A 13,908-nucleotide genomic window follows, 5' to 3' on the forward strand; every position below is an offset into this window, starting at 1 on the left:
TTGTCACACAATTTTGTAAGCATAAAGTTGAAATCGCTCCTTGAAGCATGCACTCGTGCACTCTGAATTTTGGGTATTGCCCCAGCGTTATCAAAATTGCCCCTTGGTGGATGGTTTTGCAGCTGCCTCCTTTTCTCTCCATCATCTCCGCGTTTGAAAACGTCGGTCTCTCGAGTCCCTACAGCTCTGCGGTCCGCAATCAAAGGTTCTTGATGGCAGCGTGCAAGTCCTTATTTCCCAGCTTCCAGGTGCAATCGACACCTTCTATTCACAGGCGAAAGTTGCGATACACGCATCGCTTGACATTTTCATTCGTTTTTTTGGACAGGTTCGGTGCTTCCTACGCAGCGGTGACATTAGAATGCTATCGGATGCTCCTACGCGTCCACCAATTTTCCTCATGCTCTGACCACCGACCTATGGCGCGTAAAGACTTGAGTCATCGCTCGGCACATACCATGGACGGCTAGACAAGGCGATTCGCCTCGCGCTCCTCTGATTCCGAGCCCCGTGTTGTACGCTACGATGACGGGGTTCTTCCGGGCGATCCCTTCGGAGACTACTTTGTCCAGTGCACACGCGAGCGTATGCTGTCCTCTTCAAGGGCGTATTTGTAGAACGCAATGCTGTTCACGATGGAACGAGTACCGGAAGCGAAAAATTCAGACTGTAGAAAAACGTGACCCAAGAACTTCGATCCTGCTGCGTGCCCTTTGTGCAAAAGCGACGGTGCGCCCTCCAATGGAATCCATCTCGACGATGACTCAGGCCCGAGTCCGAGACTCTTTTCCATCGAATCACAAGAACTGGGAGCCCCTGTGACCATATCCCGTGATACACGTCATGCTCGTGTCGATTACCATGTCGTCGAGGGCTACAAAGAGAAGAAGCATCAAATTTCGAACAGAGTCGATTATATGACGTGAGCCATTCACTTTTCGTTAGGCCTGAGCCCCCAGAGAGGCTTCCAAGGTTCGAAGCCGATCATGCGTCCGCGTCAACCCAGCGGAACGGAATCCTGGTCCCAGACGGTGCTCTGAACGAGAAAGAGTGAAAATTTGACGAGTGCATGATTGGTGGACGGTGCGCGTAAGGAGATATGTGTAGTCGTCTTCGCATGTAATGGATCATGATTCCTGATATTTTACGATTCCGTGTTCGTGGGCGTCGCGAGACATCCTGATTCCGCAGACGTAACGCACTCCAGCGGCAACGCGTCGAATGACCCATTCCGATACGACGACAGCGCTTCTCCAAACGACGTATGATTCCATAATCCCTTCTCGCCGCACTTCGAATGTGGCGTCTGTGCGCCTAACCGATTTCGGAAATTATCGACAGACCGGAGCAAAGCGAGCAGTTCAGTGTCCCATTCTCATTGGACCCGGGCCTCGGCACCGTCGACAAACAGTATGACGCAACCTCGTATGGACGTCGCCCGGCTCATGCCGCAACGCGACGATCGATCAAGGCCGTGGTCTGGACGATCGTTTGCGTCTGCAGCCTGCCGTAGTTTGTTTGTTTGTTTTGTACTTCCACAGGCGACGTGACCTTGTGCTTCGCGGTACATGTCTGCTGAGAGCGACCTGGCTGATGATTTGGACCGGCAGGCCTCATTGACGTCATCGAGGACGAAGAAGATACCCATTCAAGGAACTCGAAACGTCCTCGTTACGTCCGCGTTACCGTACGTCAACAACGTGCCGCACCTGGGAAACCTCATCGGTGCTGTGCTCTCCGCTGACGTCTACGCGCGCTACCTACGTCAGTGTGGAGTCAATGTGCTCTACATCTGTGGCACTGATGAGTACGGCACCGCCACAGAAACAAAAGCGAGAGAGGAAGGCGTATCGCCAAAGGCGCTTTGTGACAAGTACCACGAACTGCACCGACACATCTACCAGTGGTTCGACATACGCTTTGATCACTTTGGACGAACATCTATCCCTCAGCAGACAGCCATCTGTCAGGAGATATTCTGGGATGTGTACAGAAACGGCTTCGTCGTCGAGGACACCGTCGAACAGCTCTACGACGCGGAGGCGGGTATGTTCCTCGCAGACCGCTATGTGCGGGGCACGTGCCCGCACTGCGGCTACGCTGAGGCGCAAGGAGACCAGTGTGACGCGTGCGGGAACCTTCTGAACCCGACGGAACTGTTGGATCCTCGTTCCGCACTGACCGGAAGCGTCCCAGTGCGCCGCACGTCCCGCCACCTTTTCCTGGACCTTCCGCGGCTGCGTGACGAACTGGAGGCGTGGATTGAGCGCTCTGCAGCTCGGGGGCAATGGAGCGAAAATGCCCTCACGATGACGCGGAGTTGGTTGCGTGATGGTCTCAAAAAAAGATGTATCACAAGGGATCTGCGTTGGGGCGTTCCAGTTCCACTAGATGGATTCCAAGACAAAGTTTTCTACGTCTGGTTCGATGCTCCGATTGGCTACCTGAGCATCACTTCGGACTACATGGGCGACAACGAGAGCTGGCGCTGCTGGTGGCAGCAGCCAGACGATGTTGAACTCATTCAGTTCATGGGCAAGGACAATACACCATTCCATACGATCATTTTCCCGGGAACGCTACTCGCTACCCGGCGTCCGTTCACCATGCTTTGTCGCTTATCGACGACAGAATATCTGAACTATGAGAGCGGTAAGTTCAGCAAAAGCCGCGGTACTGGCGTCTTTGGTGACAGCGCATCCGAGACGGGTATACCCGCTTATGTGTGGCGTTATTATTTGGTGGCAAATCGACCAGAGCAAGCAGATTCTGTCTTTACATGGACCGATCTGGCTGCAAAGAATAACAACGAATTGCTTGCGAACATTGGCAACGTCGTCAGCCGCGTGGTTGCTTTTGTTCAGAACCAAATGGGAGGCGTGCTGCCGGCGCTCGCGGACGCCTGGTCACCAGCGCCGCTCGATGAACGCTTGTTCGAGCAGGTTACGGCGGAGTTGCAGGTTTTTCATCAGGCAATGGCGAATATCGGCTTGAAGGCAGCGCTGCGCTCGAGCATGTCCATCGGAAGACTCGCGAATCAGTACTTGCAGGAAACAAAGCCGTGGGACCTCTTCAAACAGGACTCGAAACGCGCAGACGGTGTTCGTGTTCTCGTCATCGCGAGTGCAGTTATCCGCTTGCTGGCTGTGACCCTCGAGCCGTTCCTGGGGTCGGGCTTCGCGAGGCTGGTTTTCCAACAAATCGGTGTACCCCATGCCGATGAGACAAATCGAATTCCGCAGCGTTTCGATCGATCGCAGCTTCAGGAATGGAACTATGGCACCGAATCATTTGCGTTTGGCAAACCACAGCACCTGTTCACGAAGCTGGAACCCAGCTTCATAGAAGAGCTCCGTCGCCATTTCGCGGGACATGTTTCTGCCAACGAAGGCTCGGCATCGAGTGGTGTGGCATCTTCCGACAGCGAGCTACCTCTGGAACTTCGTCTCGGACGGATTATGCAGTGCAACAAGACAGCGCAGTCCGATCAATTGTATCAGTTGGTGCTGGATCTAGGCCCCGAGGAGGGATCTCGCCAAGCAGCGGCAAATCTCGGACATGCGTTTCCGATGACCAGCGACTTGCTCGGCCGCTTCGTTGTCGTATGCTGTAATGTGGAGCGCGCGGTGCTAGGCGGTGTGCAAAGCGAGGCTATGGTGCTCGTTGCAGAGAAGAAGGCGCGCACAGCGCTCCTAACAGTGCGCCACGCGAATGAGGCTATGCTAGGGGCAAGACTGCTCCCATGGTCAGCGTCTGAATCAGGAAATCCGCACACGGCACTGATGAACGCAGCTCCGCTGTCACCCCTGGATCGGAAGGGTCTCCAGAGCCGTCTGAAGGAACTTCGTGTTCGCGACGACGGTGTCGTGATTTGGAAGCAAAACAAGCCGCTGGCAGCTGTCGTCCGAGATCCCGATGATCCACGTCCTCTTGGAACATCTAGCGACCCCGCGATGAAGCCGTCTACCGCATGGGTCGTAGTTAGCGCCGAAGCATCCCTGGATGTAGGATTCTGGAATAACGCACGTGTACGGTAGCGCCGTTCGCATTCGATGATCGACGAGCTGCTACCTACCTTAGGATACCTAAACACCGCACTATTCAATCTCGCCCCGAGGATGGAATGTTCGAAGCGATCGAGCAAGAGCTGTTGACCCGGGCTCTGCAGCCTGAACACAAGTATGTGGACTAGAGCATGCGCTCTTCCATCTGTTGAAGTCGTCCATCATCGCGGATACTACAATTCTGTTGTTCGACTCGCTCCTGAACAGGACTGGCTATTCACATGGCAATCAATGGAAAAGCGGAGACCGACACTATCAAGAGCGGCTTGAGTCGTGCCCGGCATTCACCCGTTACGAGCACGATGCGACGCATGCGCGTCTGGCGAGGCCTCTACCAAGCGCGCACTGCAGACGGAACGCACTGCACGGGAGCCTGTCCACGCAGGGCGACGTTTTCGGTGGTGCACGTCGTTCTACCAGGCCCCTGAGCGCGCTTCGAACGATGTCGCCCTCCAAGATCCGCAGGATGCCGAGCGACTTGACCCGCGCGTACTGAGGTAAACGACGCGGTCCTAGACTGTAGCAGGTATCCGCGAATCACGCAAGCCTAAAACGCCAGTGCTGTAACTGCCGAGACTTTCCAGACGCATGTACGGATGAGCAAACTCGTTCATCAAGTAGGACAGGGCCCAAAGATGCCAGCATTTGCACCAATCCAACATGTACGCGGTGTGCCGCTAGCCTCGAGTGCGTCCTCTCCGTCTGCTACGATGCGGTCGCTATGATTGTACAAAGGGTGTGCGCGGCTCTGCATGAGCATGCTTCCGCGACGACATATGATGACATTCATGAATCGTAGGCTGTTGGAATCTGAACACAAGTGAAGAAAGGATAGACACTCTCCTGGATGCCGATTTTCATCCCGGAATCTCCGATCCCTGGTCAGTGTCGATGCAATACCCATCAAAACAATGACTGGTGTGTGCGCGTACATCCGTAAACGTGCATGCTTCTATGCACTGGGAGCTCGCCTATATCCAGGTCACATGAACACGGAATACTGAACTGCTCGCGCTGTTACACCCTCGATATTGTTTCCGAAACTGTTATAGATGTCCCGACTCGACACACGAATTGCAGCAGTGGGGATTGCGGATGCCTAGGGCATTGCAGGATTCCGGGCCTTGCTTCCCGAGTCGATCCTTTGACGCCCTGCCGCTGGAATTTCGTACGGTCATCGGAATCAAGATGACTCGCGTCGTCCGCGAACAAGGATGCGTCAACGAAGAGAGTTCATGTTCAAATGCATATGTGCCAGCCTGAACGCCTCTCCATGCCTCATGTGTATCGTGGCTAGTTCATACAATTTTCAAGTTATCGGTTTTTCTGTTTCACGGCAACTTGTGGACACAGCAACGCTCACCGCTGGATTGAAGAGGAAAGCATGCGGCATCGTCACTTAAAGTCGTGTTCACACGCGCACGACGAAATTTCACGGATCTCTTCGTGTCAACCGAGAATCCATTTCGATCGAAGGACAGCGTGTACCCGATTGTGGCCGTCGGAACCAACGGCATTCGACAGTAGCATGATGCCTCTCACTAGATATGCTACCAGAAGCGCTGGGCCCCTCTGGTTCCATGGAAAACCGTCTTGCACTAGAGTCATCGCAACGATCTCTTCCAGCGGGGAGTGTGTCATTACGCTCTACGAAGATGCGTAGAAGGATCGATATTTCTCGATCTGATCCCCTGTCTGAATTCTTCTTCCGGGGCATGTTTCTTCATCATCAACGTTGCGCTCCATAACTCGGTTGCGTGTAACAACGTGCGATTGTGCGTACACCGGACAGAGCGCTTGTCGAGAGGATCACCCACGAGAAGAAGCTACGGATCGTATGGTACGGAACCGACCGTGGAAACGGTTGCGCGCATCGGCTGGAGTCATCTGCTCCCGTCACGGGCAGGCACCGTGCGATGACGCAAGCGTTCACGCGCCACAGCGTATTCCGCAGCTGAAGAATCGTTGTGGATATCTGGGAATCCCTGATCCTAGCCATGTGTCACGGTTGCGAAACGCACACCGATGCTGTCTACAAACAAGACGGAAATGGCAAGCGCAGCGTAGATCGCAACTTTTGCACCCACGTAATATGCATATACAACATCGGGAACTATCGAAATCAGGAACCTAACGCTGCTGTCGATGTTCTTCAACTGCTGACAACACAGCTGGAGGGAATCGAGAAACGCCCGTCTGGAAAGCCAGAGATAAGAGACAGGAAAAGCAAGCAGTTCCATGCAGAGTTTGAAAAACACTGGTATTGAGTACCAGAAAAAAGAAACCCAAAGGTTGAAGTTCATGCCCGAGTTACACAAGTAGACCTGTTCTATTTGATGCTCACATCGCTAGCAGACTGCGCTGATCCAAGTCGCGTGAAACGCTGCTTCGCGCGCACACATCGTCGATTCGATGTTTCGCAACGATTCACAGCGTAAACAATTTCTTCTGTTGCCGCTACTGTTGAACGTTTCTGCACGGTAGACGCTGGTGCCTGCCCAGTCTTGAGATATGAGTCAGGTGTTCATCCTGAAGCGTGTTTTCAGTCGGTGTACGAGACCGCTTCTACCAGTGGTAGAACGAAACAGCGGAGCAGCGAGCTGCTTCGTCACTGGGTACCACGGGGCTGCGCTCTCGACGCAAGCGGACACGGTTCCGAGCGTGCGCCCCGGCACCGCTCCGCGGGTGCTCAAGTCGTCTGCTCCATCGCTGCCGGTGGGCATGCACCCGGAAGGAAAGTTAGAGTATGCCGTATCGAAGCTGGACGACTTGGTGAACTGGGCGAGGCGGAGCTCGGCGTGGCCGATGACGTTTGGTCTCGCGTGCTGCGCAGTCGAGATGATGCACGCAGCTGCCGCGCGCTACGACTTTGATCGATTCGGCATCATCTTTCGACCATCACCGCGGCAGAGTGATGTTATGATCGTGGCCGGGACTTTGACGAATAAAATGGCACCAGCTTTACGGAAAGTGTATGATCAAATGTCGGAGCCGCGCTGGGTCATCAGCATGGGGTCTTGCGCGAACGGCGGTGGCTACTACCACTACAGTTACTCGGTGGTGCGCGGTTGCGATCGAATCGTCCCCGTTGACATATATGTACCGGGTTGTCCGCCGACTGCGGAGGCCTTGGTCTACGGTGTATTACAGTTACAGAAGAAGATGAAACGCCAACAGACTTTGCTCGCTTGGATGAAGAAGTGAGCATATCCGCGCAGCGCATGCAGGATGAAGAGACCGTTTCTTTCCCAAAAGCAAATGCGTGCAGGCAGCTTTTGACGGCAAGGTATGCGACATGAGGCTGTGAATGATCCCCGCGACCAGGGTTATGGAGATGAGCGACCCGCCGGCGCCTCGAACCTGTGCACAGCACCTCTCGTAGAAGCAGGGGGTGTTCCGGCCCGACCGTGGAGTCGATGAACGCAGTCTGGTGACTGGCATGCCCAGAGCAGGACGTTCTAGAGTACCTGTACCAGCACGCCCGTTTTGGTTTTGTTCGTTTTCCTGGCAGGAGTCCAGTGAATGCAATGTATCCTGTGGATCGAAGAAAGGTCCTGGAGAGACTCTATGCTGTAACTGCTTGCTTGAGAAAAAGGCGACCGTACCCGTCCAGCGTAGCCATTCTACGCTCATCGTAGGGATTAACTGGCCTCCTCGTTCTCCGCAAGACGAGCGCCGTGCGCCCGAAACAGTACGTGTCACTCTCTATCGATATGACGGTTTTATGGTCGATCCATTCCATACTGTCTCTAAAAGATATAATTGAAGTAGCCGCATGGTCTGAAGCTACCGTGCTGTTGATGCGTCCGGTGACCAGGAGACAGCAACGGACCGAGAAGGAAGCACGCTTCTGCGAGAGACCTTCGCACATGAGATGCCACACACTTGACTCTGGTAGTGCGCTGCGAACGCTGGGTACAGGGCCGACGGGTGTTCGTCTCACACGCTGAGACTGCATTCGTGAGAAACGGTAGACCTGTATATACGTACTCAGAAATGAGCAGGCCGTCGTTTCTAAAGTAGAGACAAATGAGCGTTCCGAAAACATCATCTCCAGCGGCGATGCAGTCTTGTAGTCGCCTGCGAATCCCAAACCGAATAGAATCGCATAGCACTTGAGCTTTCATCGAAACGCTTTGCGGCTCCTGCTTCCCACATGCTTCCGTCCTGTTATTAGAAAACGTCGCTTCCCATGACTCAAGAGCTATCAAATAGAGCGCTGCTGCTTCTGGCGTTCATCTGGTCTCCGTACCGGCCTCGGCTCAGTGGTTCAGTCTAGCCGAAGGCATCCTCTCGGCAGGCAAACGCCATGTTCATGATCGTAGAACAGTCGCTAAGTCGTTCGTGTCCACGATATCCCTCTTGGACAACTCGCTGCAAGCCTTCACCAGCGGGTGAGCTGCTGCTTTGCTTCTCTGTCAGTGCGCGGGAGGGAGCGGAAAGCCGCGCTTCTGTCTAGAGATACGTTCGCGCCGAAGCAACCGACGAAAACGCACTCGAAGAACCGCAGAGACGCACAGACGTAGGAACTGCGGGGTTCGGAAACCGCGTTTAGCCGGCGCGTCCTAGTCCTGAGGGAAAACTTGGATATAGATTCCAGCGAACACATGCATCCTCCATCGCCAAGTCCAAAACGAAGACGAAGAAACCACCAGACAAAGGAGAAGAAGACCCGCCCCTAAACGCGGACGCAATTCGACAAGAAAGGAAACGTTCGGGGCGCGATGGTTAGTCTGAAGCGGTTGTCAGCGCCATCCTCCAACATAAAACACGAACGGGGAGTATCCTGCGAAAAGTGACATGCAGGAGTCCATCAGGGGTCGCTTGACGCACCTCGTCGAGCACTTGCTCCCAGAAGTGGTGGACGCCGGGCTTCCAGCCGTCCATATTCTTCGCGAATTCTTGAGCCAATGCTTCGTGCAACTACACAGCTGTGATGCTGCTGAGAAGATACAAAACGGCATGAATTGCCAGGATTCCATGGTATCGGCAGTCAGGCATCATGAACGCTACGAGGCACACCAACAACTGGAATGATATCATCAGGACCGAACTTGACCTTCTGAAATACGTATCGAGCTGGGAGCTATGCCCTGTACGCTTCACCGAGAGCGTCCATGGTCGTCCAGCTCGCTCATTAGGACAAAACTTGGCAGAATACATGAGAGCACGCTGGTGTCGCCAACAGTTCCGATTGCGTGGAAGCAAGAAGCATGCATTCGTCAGCCTGAAGAATGAGCTCGAGACAGAAGCAAACGACACGTCGCGTCCTTTTTATTGGTATCCTACGGCGCTGGCGTACCGTACCGTCAACGCTGCACGCGTGCACCGTCGACCAGACCATGCAACGAGTGCAGGAATCAATTCAACGGATTCCCGTCGATGCACTCAGGACGGTACCACCGCATCATGAGCATGGATTCACGCTAATTCATGCACAAAAGAGAAATCTGAAACGGAAACGAATGCATGAGATGGTGTACGCTACGCTGATCCAACACCAGACGGCGATGCAATGGTGTATCGAAGCGTCTGGCGATGGGTTGCGTTCCACGAGCGGGGACGCGCAGGCACCTGCTGCACTCAAACTCGAACGCTTCGATCCTCATCCTGAACGATTTCGCAATGCCTTAGCACCCAAAGGCTTTGGGTCTAGCCAACTTTCAAGATCTTGGTTTAGGATTCTCAGTAGGCATTGTGTTGCTACGCGGAAGACTGGTGATGAAAAGAATACTGGGGCCAGGAAACAGGGTATTCGACGCTCGCCTGGATCCGGGTACTGGTGTGTGGTAGCGCTCAGCCAGCGCGAAACACCGCAGCGGCATACGTACATCGACACGGGAAACAATTTTCCTGGGCAATCGATGAACGACCATGATGTTCCATGAGTCCACGGTACCGAGTATACCACGCTTCGACCTGGTCAACGCATCTCTCTGCCCTGGAAAGCATTCCCATGGAATACGATCATTGCAGCGTTGACGGGACCGGCGAGCGGCTGAGCGCACGTGCCACATACCCAACCCGGTCGGCAATAATCCCATCGACCTGCCATTCTATGAGCTGCATCGCACAGTCGGGTACCGTGTTCGACCGGCCATAGCACATGACCAGGAGTCGGTACTTGTGATGCGCTAGCCGAATCAAGGAAGGTCCCGCTGCCAGGAGGATCTCGTTGAAGAATACCACGCCGCTGAGGCGTGCCTGCGAGGCGAACTCGAGCGCGCGCTCAGCTCGCAACCGGCGGGGGTCACTGTATACGACGTCGCCGTCACGGTCCTCAGAACAGAGGAAAAAAACGCGACAAACGTTTTGCTTGCGACGCAGCAGCAAACAGACTTCAGGATCGAATGAAAGGAACGAAAGGCGAGAACCAAGGCGAGCTGAGGCGTCTGCACCCCCGCGACGTACGGGCGCGAAAGCGACGCTGAAGACGGTGTCTAGTACGCGGTCTACGAGGTAGTTGCGCTCGGGGGCCGGCACCTGCTCTCGACCTGAACCCTCGGGAAGTGGATATTTGATCTCCACAAGCAGGTGGACAAACGCTGGCACCTTTCGCAGCACGTGCTCTAAGGTCGGCATAGAGTCGCGGATTACCGACTGGTGTTGTCGACAGTGGACACAGAGGTGGTATCCGCTGCGCGTTGGCTTCGCTTTTTCGGGTGCAGCGCTTGCCTCAGCGGCGCTGCTTCCATCGAATTGGCTCGAGACTTTTGACGACTTGTTCGACTCGCTGGGTAGTGTAACGAGCGACGCTGCCACGGACGCACCTCTCGACGGATCGCACCCGAACTCGCTAGTGTTCAGTGCCCAGGGCGCCGAACTGTGATCCATATGCCTGTTCAGGGCTTGGAAGCGCTCGGTTGGAGACGCCCGCTGCGCGTGGACGAAGGTGGTGACACCCTGATCCCGGTCGGTTTCAAGTGAGCTTGGGAAATCCAAATCTTTTCGTCGCAGCAGCAACGCCGATGCTCGCTTCCATTCCTCGAGATCCATGGTGAAGATGGGGCGCGCTACACAACAGCGACTTGGTCTGGCGTTCTGCGGACAGCGAGGGCGATGTTGCGGCCTGGGCACGCCGTATCCGCGTATGAAGCAAGCTGCGGAGGAAGGAGATTTCTCGCTGTCCTCGTCGTCGTCGTCGTCGTCGTCGTCGTCATCGTGGTCGATGTTGTCGTCCAGAGCATTGGATAGATAGGGCAGCTGCTGCCCGCCCCAGTCTTGGGAGATTTCCGGGCCGCTTGGGCAAGGATATACGCTGACCGAAGAGGCACGCTGCGGAAACAGGCCCACCTGCAGAGGCTCAGACTTTGGCTCCCAAAAATTTGGCGCTGCTGACCAGTCCGCTTCGAAGCCGGACGGTCCAAAAATATCGGGTGGCGGAATCGATGCTGAAGCGCTAACCATATCTGGTGGCGCTCTCTGAGAGCTAACCAAGCGGCCAGAGGAGGCGGTGACGCTTGTGCTACCGAGCCTGCGCTGCGGGTGCGGTAGCCTCAGGACTGCATCGTGGTGCACCACCGGTACTCCGTCTCGAGTGAGCTGAACATCGAGCTCGACCGCCCGAACATTCTTGCCTCGGATAGCCGCAAGAAAGCTGAGCAACGTATTCTCCTGCAACAACGACGTTGTCTGTTCGCCGTCTCCCCGATGACCGATGAGCGGCGTGCAGAGCAGCATCGATTCTTCCGCGGCAGCAGCGACGGGAAACGGAGCTTCCTCTGCAGAGTCTCCACTGAGCGTCGGGTCCGTTGCAGCGAAATGCGCCAGAATGAACCTGGGCGGCTTACTCCCGGGTCCACGAGTTTGTTCGAGGGCAGCGTTGAACGCAGCGCGGCTGTGCTGTCCCTGATACGGCTCGATCAACATGTACGAAAAGACAAATTCACCAACAACACGACCAAGAGCGGTCACAATTGGCCTTTTCATGCGGAAACCGAAGCGATTCCCGTCTGCTGCGCGATGATCATCTCTGAGGAGGAGCTCCGACCCGAGCACCGCCGCTCGACCAAGATACATGCGTTCGCTAACATCCGATCCCGGCTGCAGTGCGAAGAAAGCCACGACAAAATCGAAAGCATGAGGTGTGCCCTGAAACGCCACTGTACCCGACGGCGTTTGGTGTTGGCCCTCTTGAGGCAGACCAGCGCCCCGACGCGCCTGCAGCTCGGCGAACTCTGCAGTTATGGACTCGGCGTATGGCTGCGCAGGCTCCCCAAGCGGTGCATGCAGCCGCACTCGCCACTTGTTCGCGCCAAACGAAGTCATGGAGACGCGTTCAGCAAAACTTTCGAGGCTGACTAGCTCGGCGTCGCTGATAACAAAGTCGAGCTCAAGGTCGGCGCCAACTACGGACCAGCCACAGCCAGCACGAAAGCGCACACTTGACGCCACACACGGAGCTGCTGGGGCACCGAGTGTCACGCGCAAAGAGCGCACACACTGCACGCCGGCGTCGTCTACCCACAGAGTGCCGGTCACCGGAGACCGTCTCCCTTCCATATGCGGTGTAAACCAGTCGCCCGGCCTCGAAGCGGTGCCCATGAGCACGGAACCCACACGGTGCTCGTGCCCCGACTCCATTGTAAGTGAAGTGCAACTCTCCAACTGCTCTTCCTGAATCGTTCCAAGAAGTATACGGTTTGTTCGAGCCATGAATATCGTTAATGATTCGAACGCCAGCAATAACCACACACACACACACACATAGACACCGTATTTTTCGGATAAGCGAATCTGGCGCATACCGATGCAATCGGATCAGGCGCCAGCATCGCAGCATCGATGCGGCTTCGTATCCGGGATGCGCGTAGCCGCTGCGATTCCGCGATGATGGACTAGATGGATGACGGGATCGAGCGATGATGGACTAGATGGATGATGGGATTCTGCGATGCTTTATTAGACGGATCATGGGATCGAGCGATGCTTTATTAGACGGATCATGGGATCGAGCGATGCTTGACTAGATGGACGATGGGATTCAGCGATGATGGACTAGATGGATGATGGGATCGAGCGATGCTTTATTAGACGGATCATGGGATCGAGCGATGATTGACTAGATAGATGCTGCGATTCAGCGATGATGGACTAGACGGATGATGCGATTCCGCGATGATGGACTAGATGGATGATGGGATTCATCGATGCTTGACTAGATAGATGATGGGATTCCGCGATCGAGGTACGCGCACACCCGGTGATTGGCAGTTAGCGTCACAGTACCTGGGATGCCGCCGCTGGCCCTCTCGGGTGGTTCTGCTAAACGCCCTTTGGTGCAGTACACGCTCTAGCGGGGTTTCCATAAAGCCCCGAGTCGCGACCCTCAATCCACGACACGCACGCTGCAGTGCACTCCCTGGTGTTGCTTCGTCTGGCGATGAAGCACACGCGCACACGTGTCGGGCACGCGGGCGTGCATGCGCGGCATCGAGCACAGCGTCGGACACGTTGCCAGCCGCGATGCACCTCATTGGCGTATCGATAGGAAAGCGCGTTCGTGTGGAGTACAGGGAGCACATCGCTCCATGCAAGGTGTCAGGCGATAACTGCATGAAAACCGACAAACAAATCAGGCGGAAAAACACGCAAGAGATTTAACATGCAAGTGACTAACGTGCGCCGGGTGTCCACTTGTTGCCCGCGGCCTCATCTCGTGACAAGATAATGTGCATCGCGCTACGGTACGCAGCGGTCTGTATGCACAGGTATCAGGAAACGATGCACGAACGAGTGTGTGCATCGTCTCTGGTGTCTAATGCTGCTCGAGAGCGCTCATCGGTTCGTTGCCACGCAGCGGCGTGCTGGTCCCTGTCTCTGCGTGGACACCTTTGGAAACCCT

At 55.2% G+C, this 13,908-nt stretch overlaps 3 protein-coding genes and 1 non-coding gene across 4 annotated transcripts; 3 read left to right on the forward strand and 1 right to left on the reverse strand.

Moving 5' to 3' along the window:
- Positions 1 to 1,568: 1,568 nt before the first annotated feature.
- On the forward strand, positions 1,569 to 4,037 carry CYME_CMI094C (methionine--tRNA ligase, cytoplasmic; the record flags this gene model as incomplete). The annotated part of the gene is made up of 1 exon (XM_005536216.1): positions 1,569 to 4,037. The coding sequence occupies one exon, from the start codon at positions 1,569 to 1,571 to the stop codon at positions 4,035 to 4,037; it is 2,469 nt and encodes an 822-aa protein (XP_005536273.1).
- A 2,538-nt stretch (positions 4,038 to 6,575) lies between these two features.
- Positions 6,576 to 7,268, forward strand: CYME_CMI095C (NADH dehydrogenase I iron-sulfur protein 20kDa subunit; the record flags this gene model as incomplete). Its single annotated transcript, XM_005536217.1, has 1 exon — positions 6,576 to 7,268. The coding sequence occupies one exon, from the start codon at positions 6,576 to 6,578 to the stop codon at positions 7,266 to 7,268; it is 693 nt and encodes a 230-aa protein (XP_005536274.1).
- A 2,763-nt stretch (positions 7,269 to 10,031) lies between these two features.
- On the reverse strand, positions 10,032 to 12,809 carry CYME_CMI096C (hypothetical protein, conserved; the record flags this gene model as incomplete). The annotated part of the gene is made up of 1 exon (XM_005536218.1): positions 10,032 to 12,809. The coding sequence occupies one exon, from the start codon at positions 12,807 to 12,809 to the stop codon at positions 10,032 to 10,034; it is 2,778 nt and encodes a 925-aa protein (XP_005536275.1).
- CYME_CMI097T lies at positions 10,317 to 12,646 on the forward strand. The gene has a single exon (XR_002461323.1). It is a non-coding gene; the product is annotated as a hypothetical transcript (transcript).
- Positions 12,810 to 13,908: the final 1,099 nt, after the last annotated feature.

The sequence above is a fragment of the Cyanidioschyzon merolae genome, chromosome 9 (assembly GCF_000091205.1).
Source record: "Cyanidioschyzon merolae strain 10D DNA, chromosome 9, complete genome".
Classification (NCBI taxonomy): Eukaryota; Rhodophyta; class Bangiophyceae; order Cyanidiales; family Cyanidiaceae; genus Cyanidioschyzon; species Cyanidioschyzon merolae.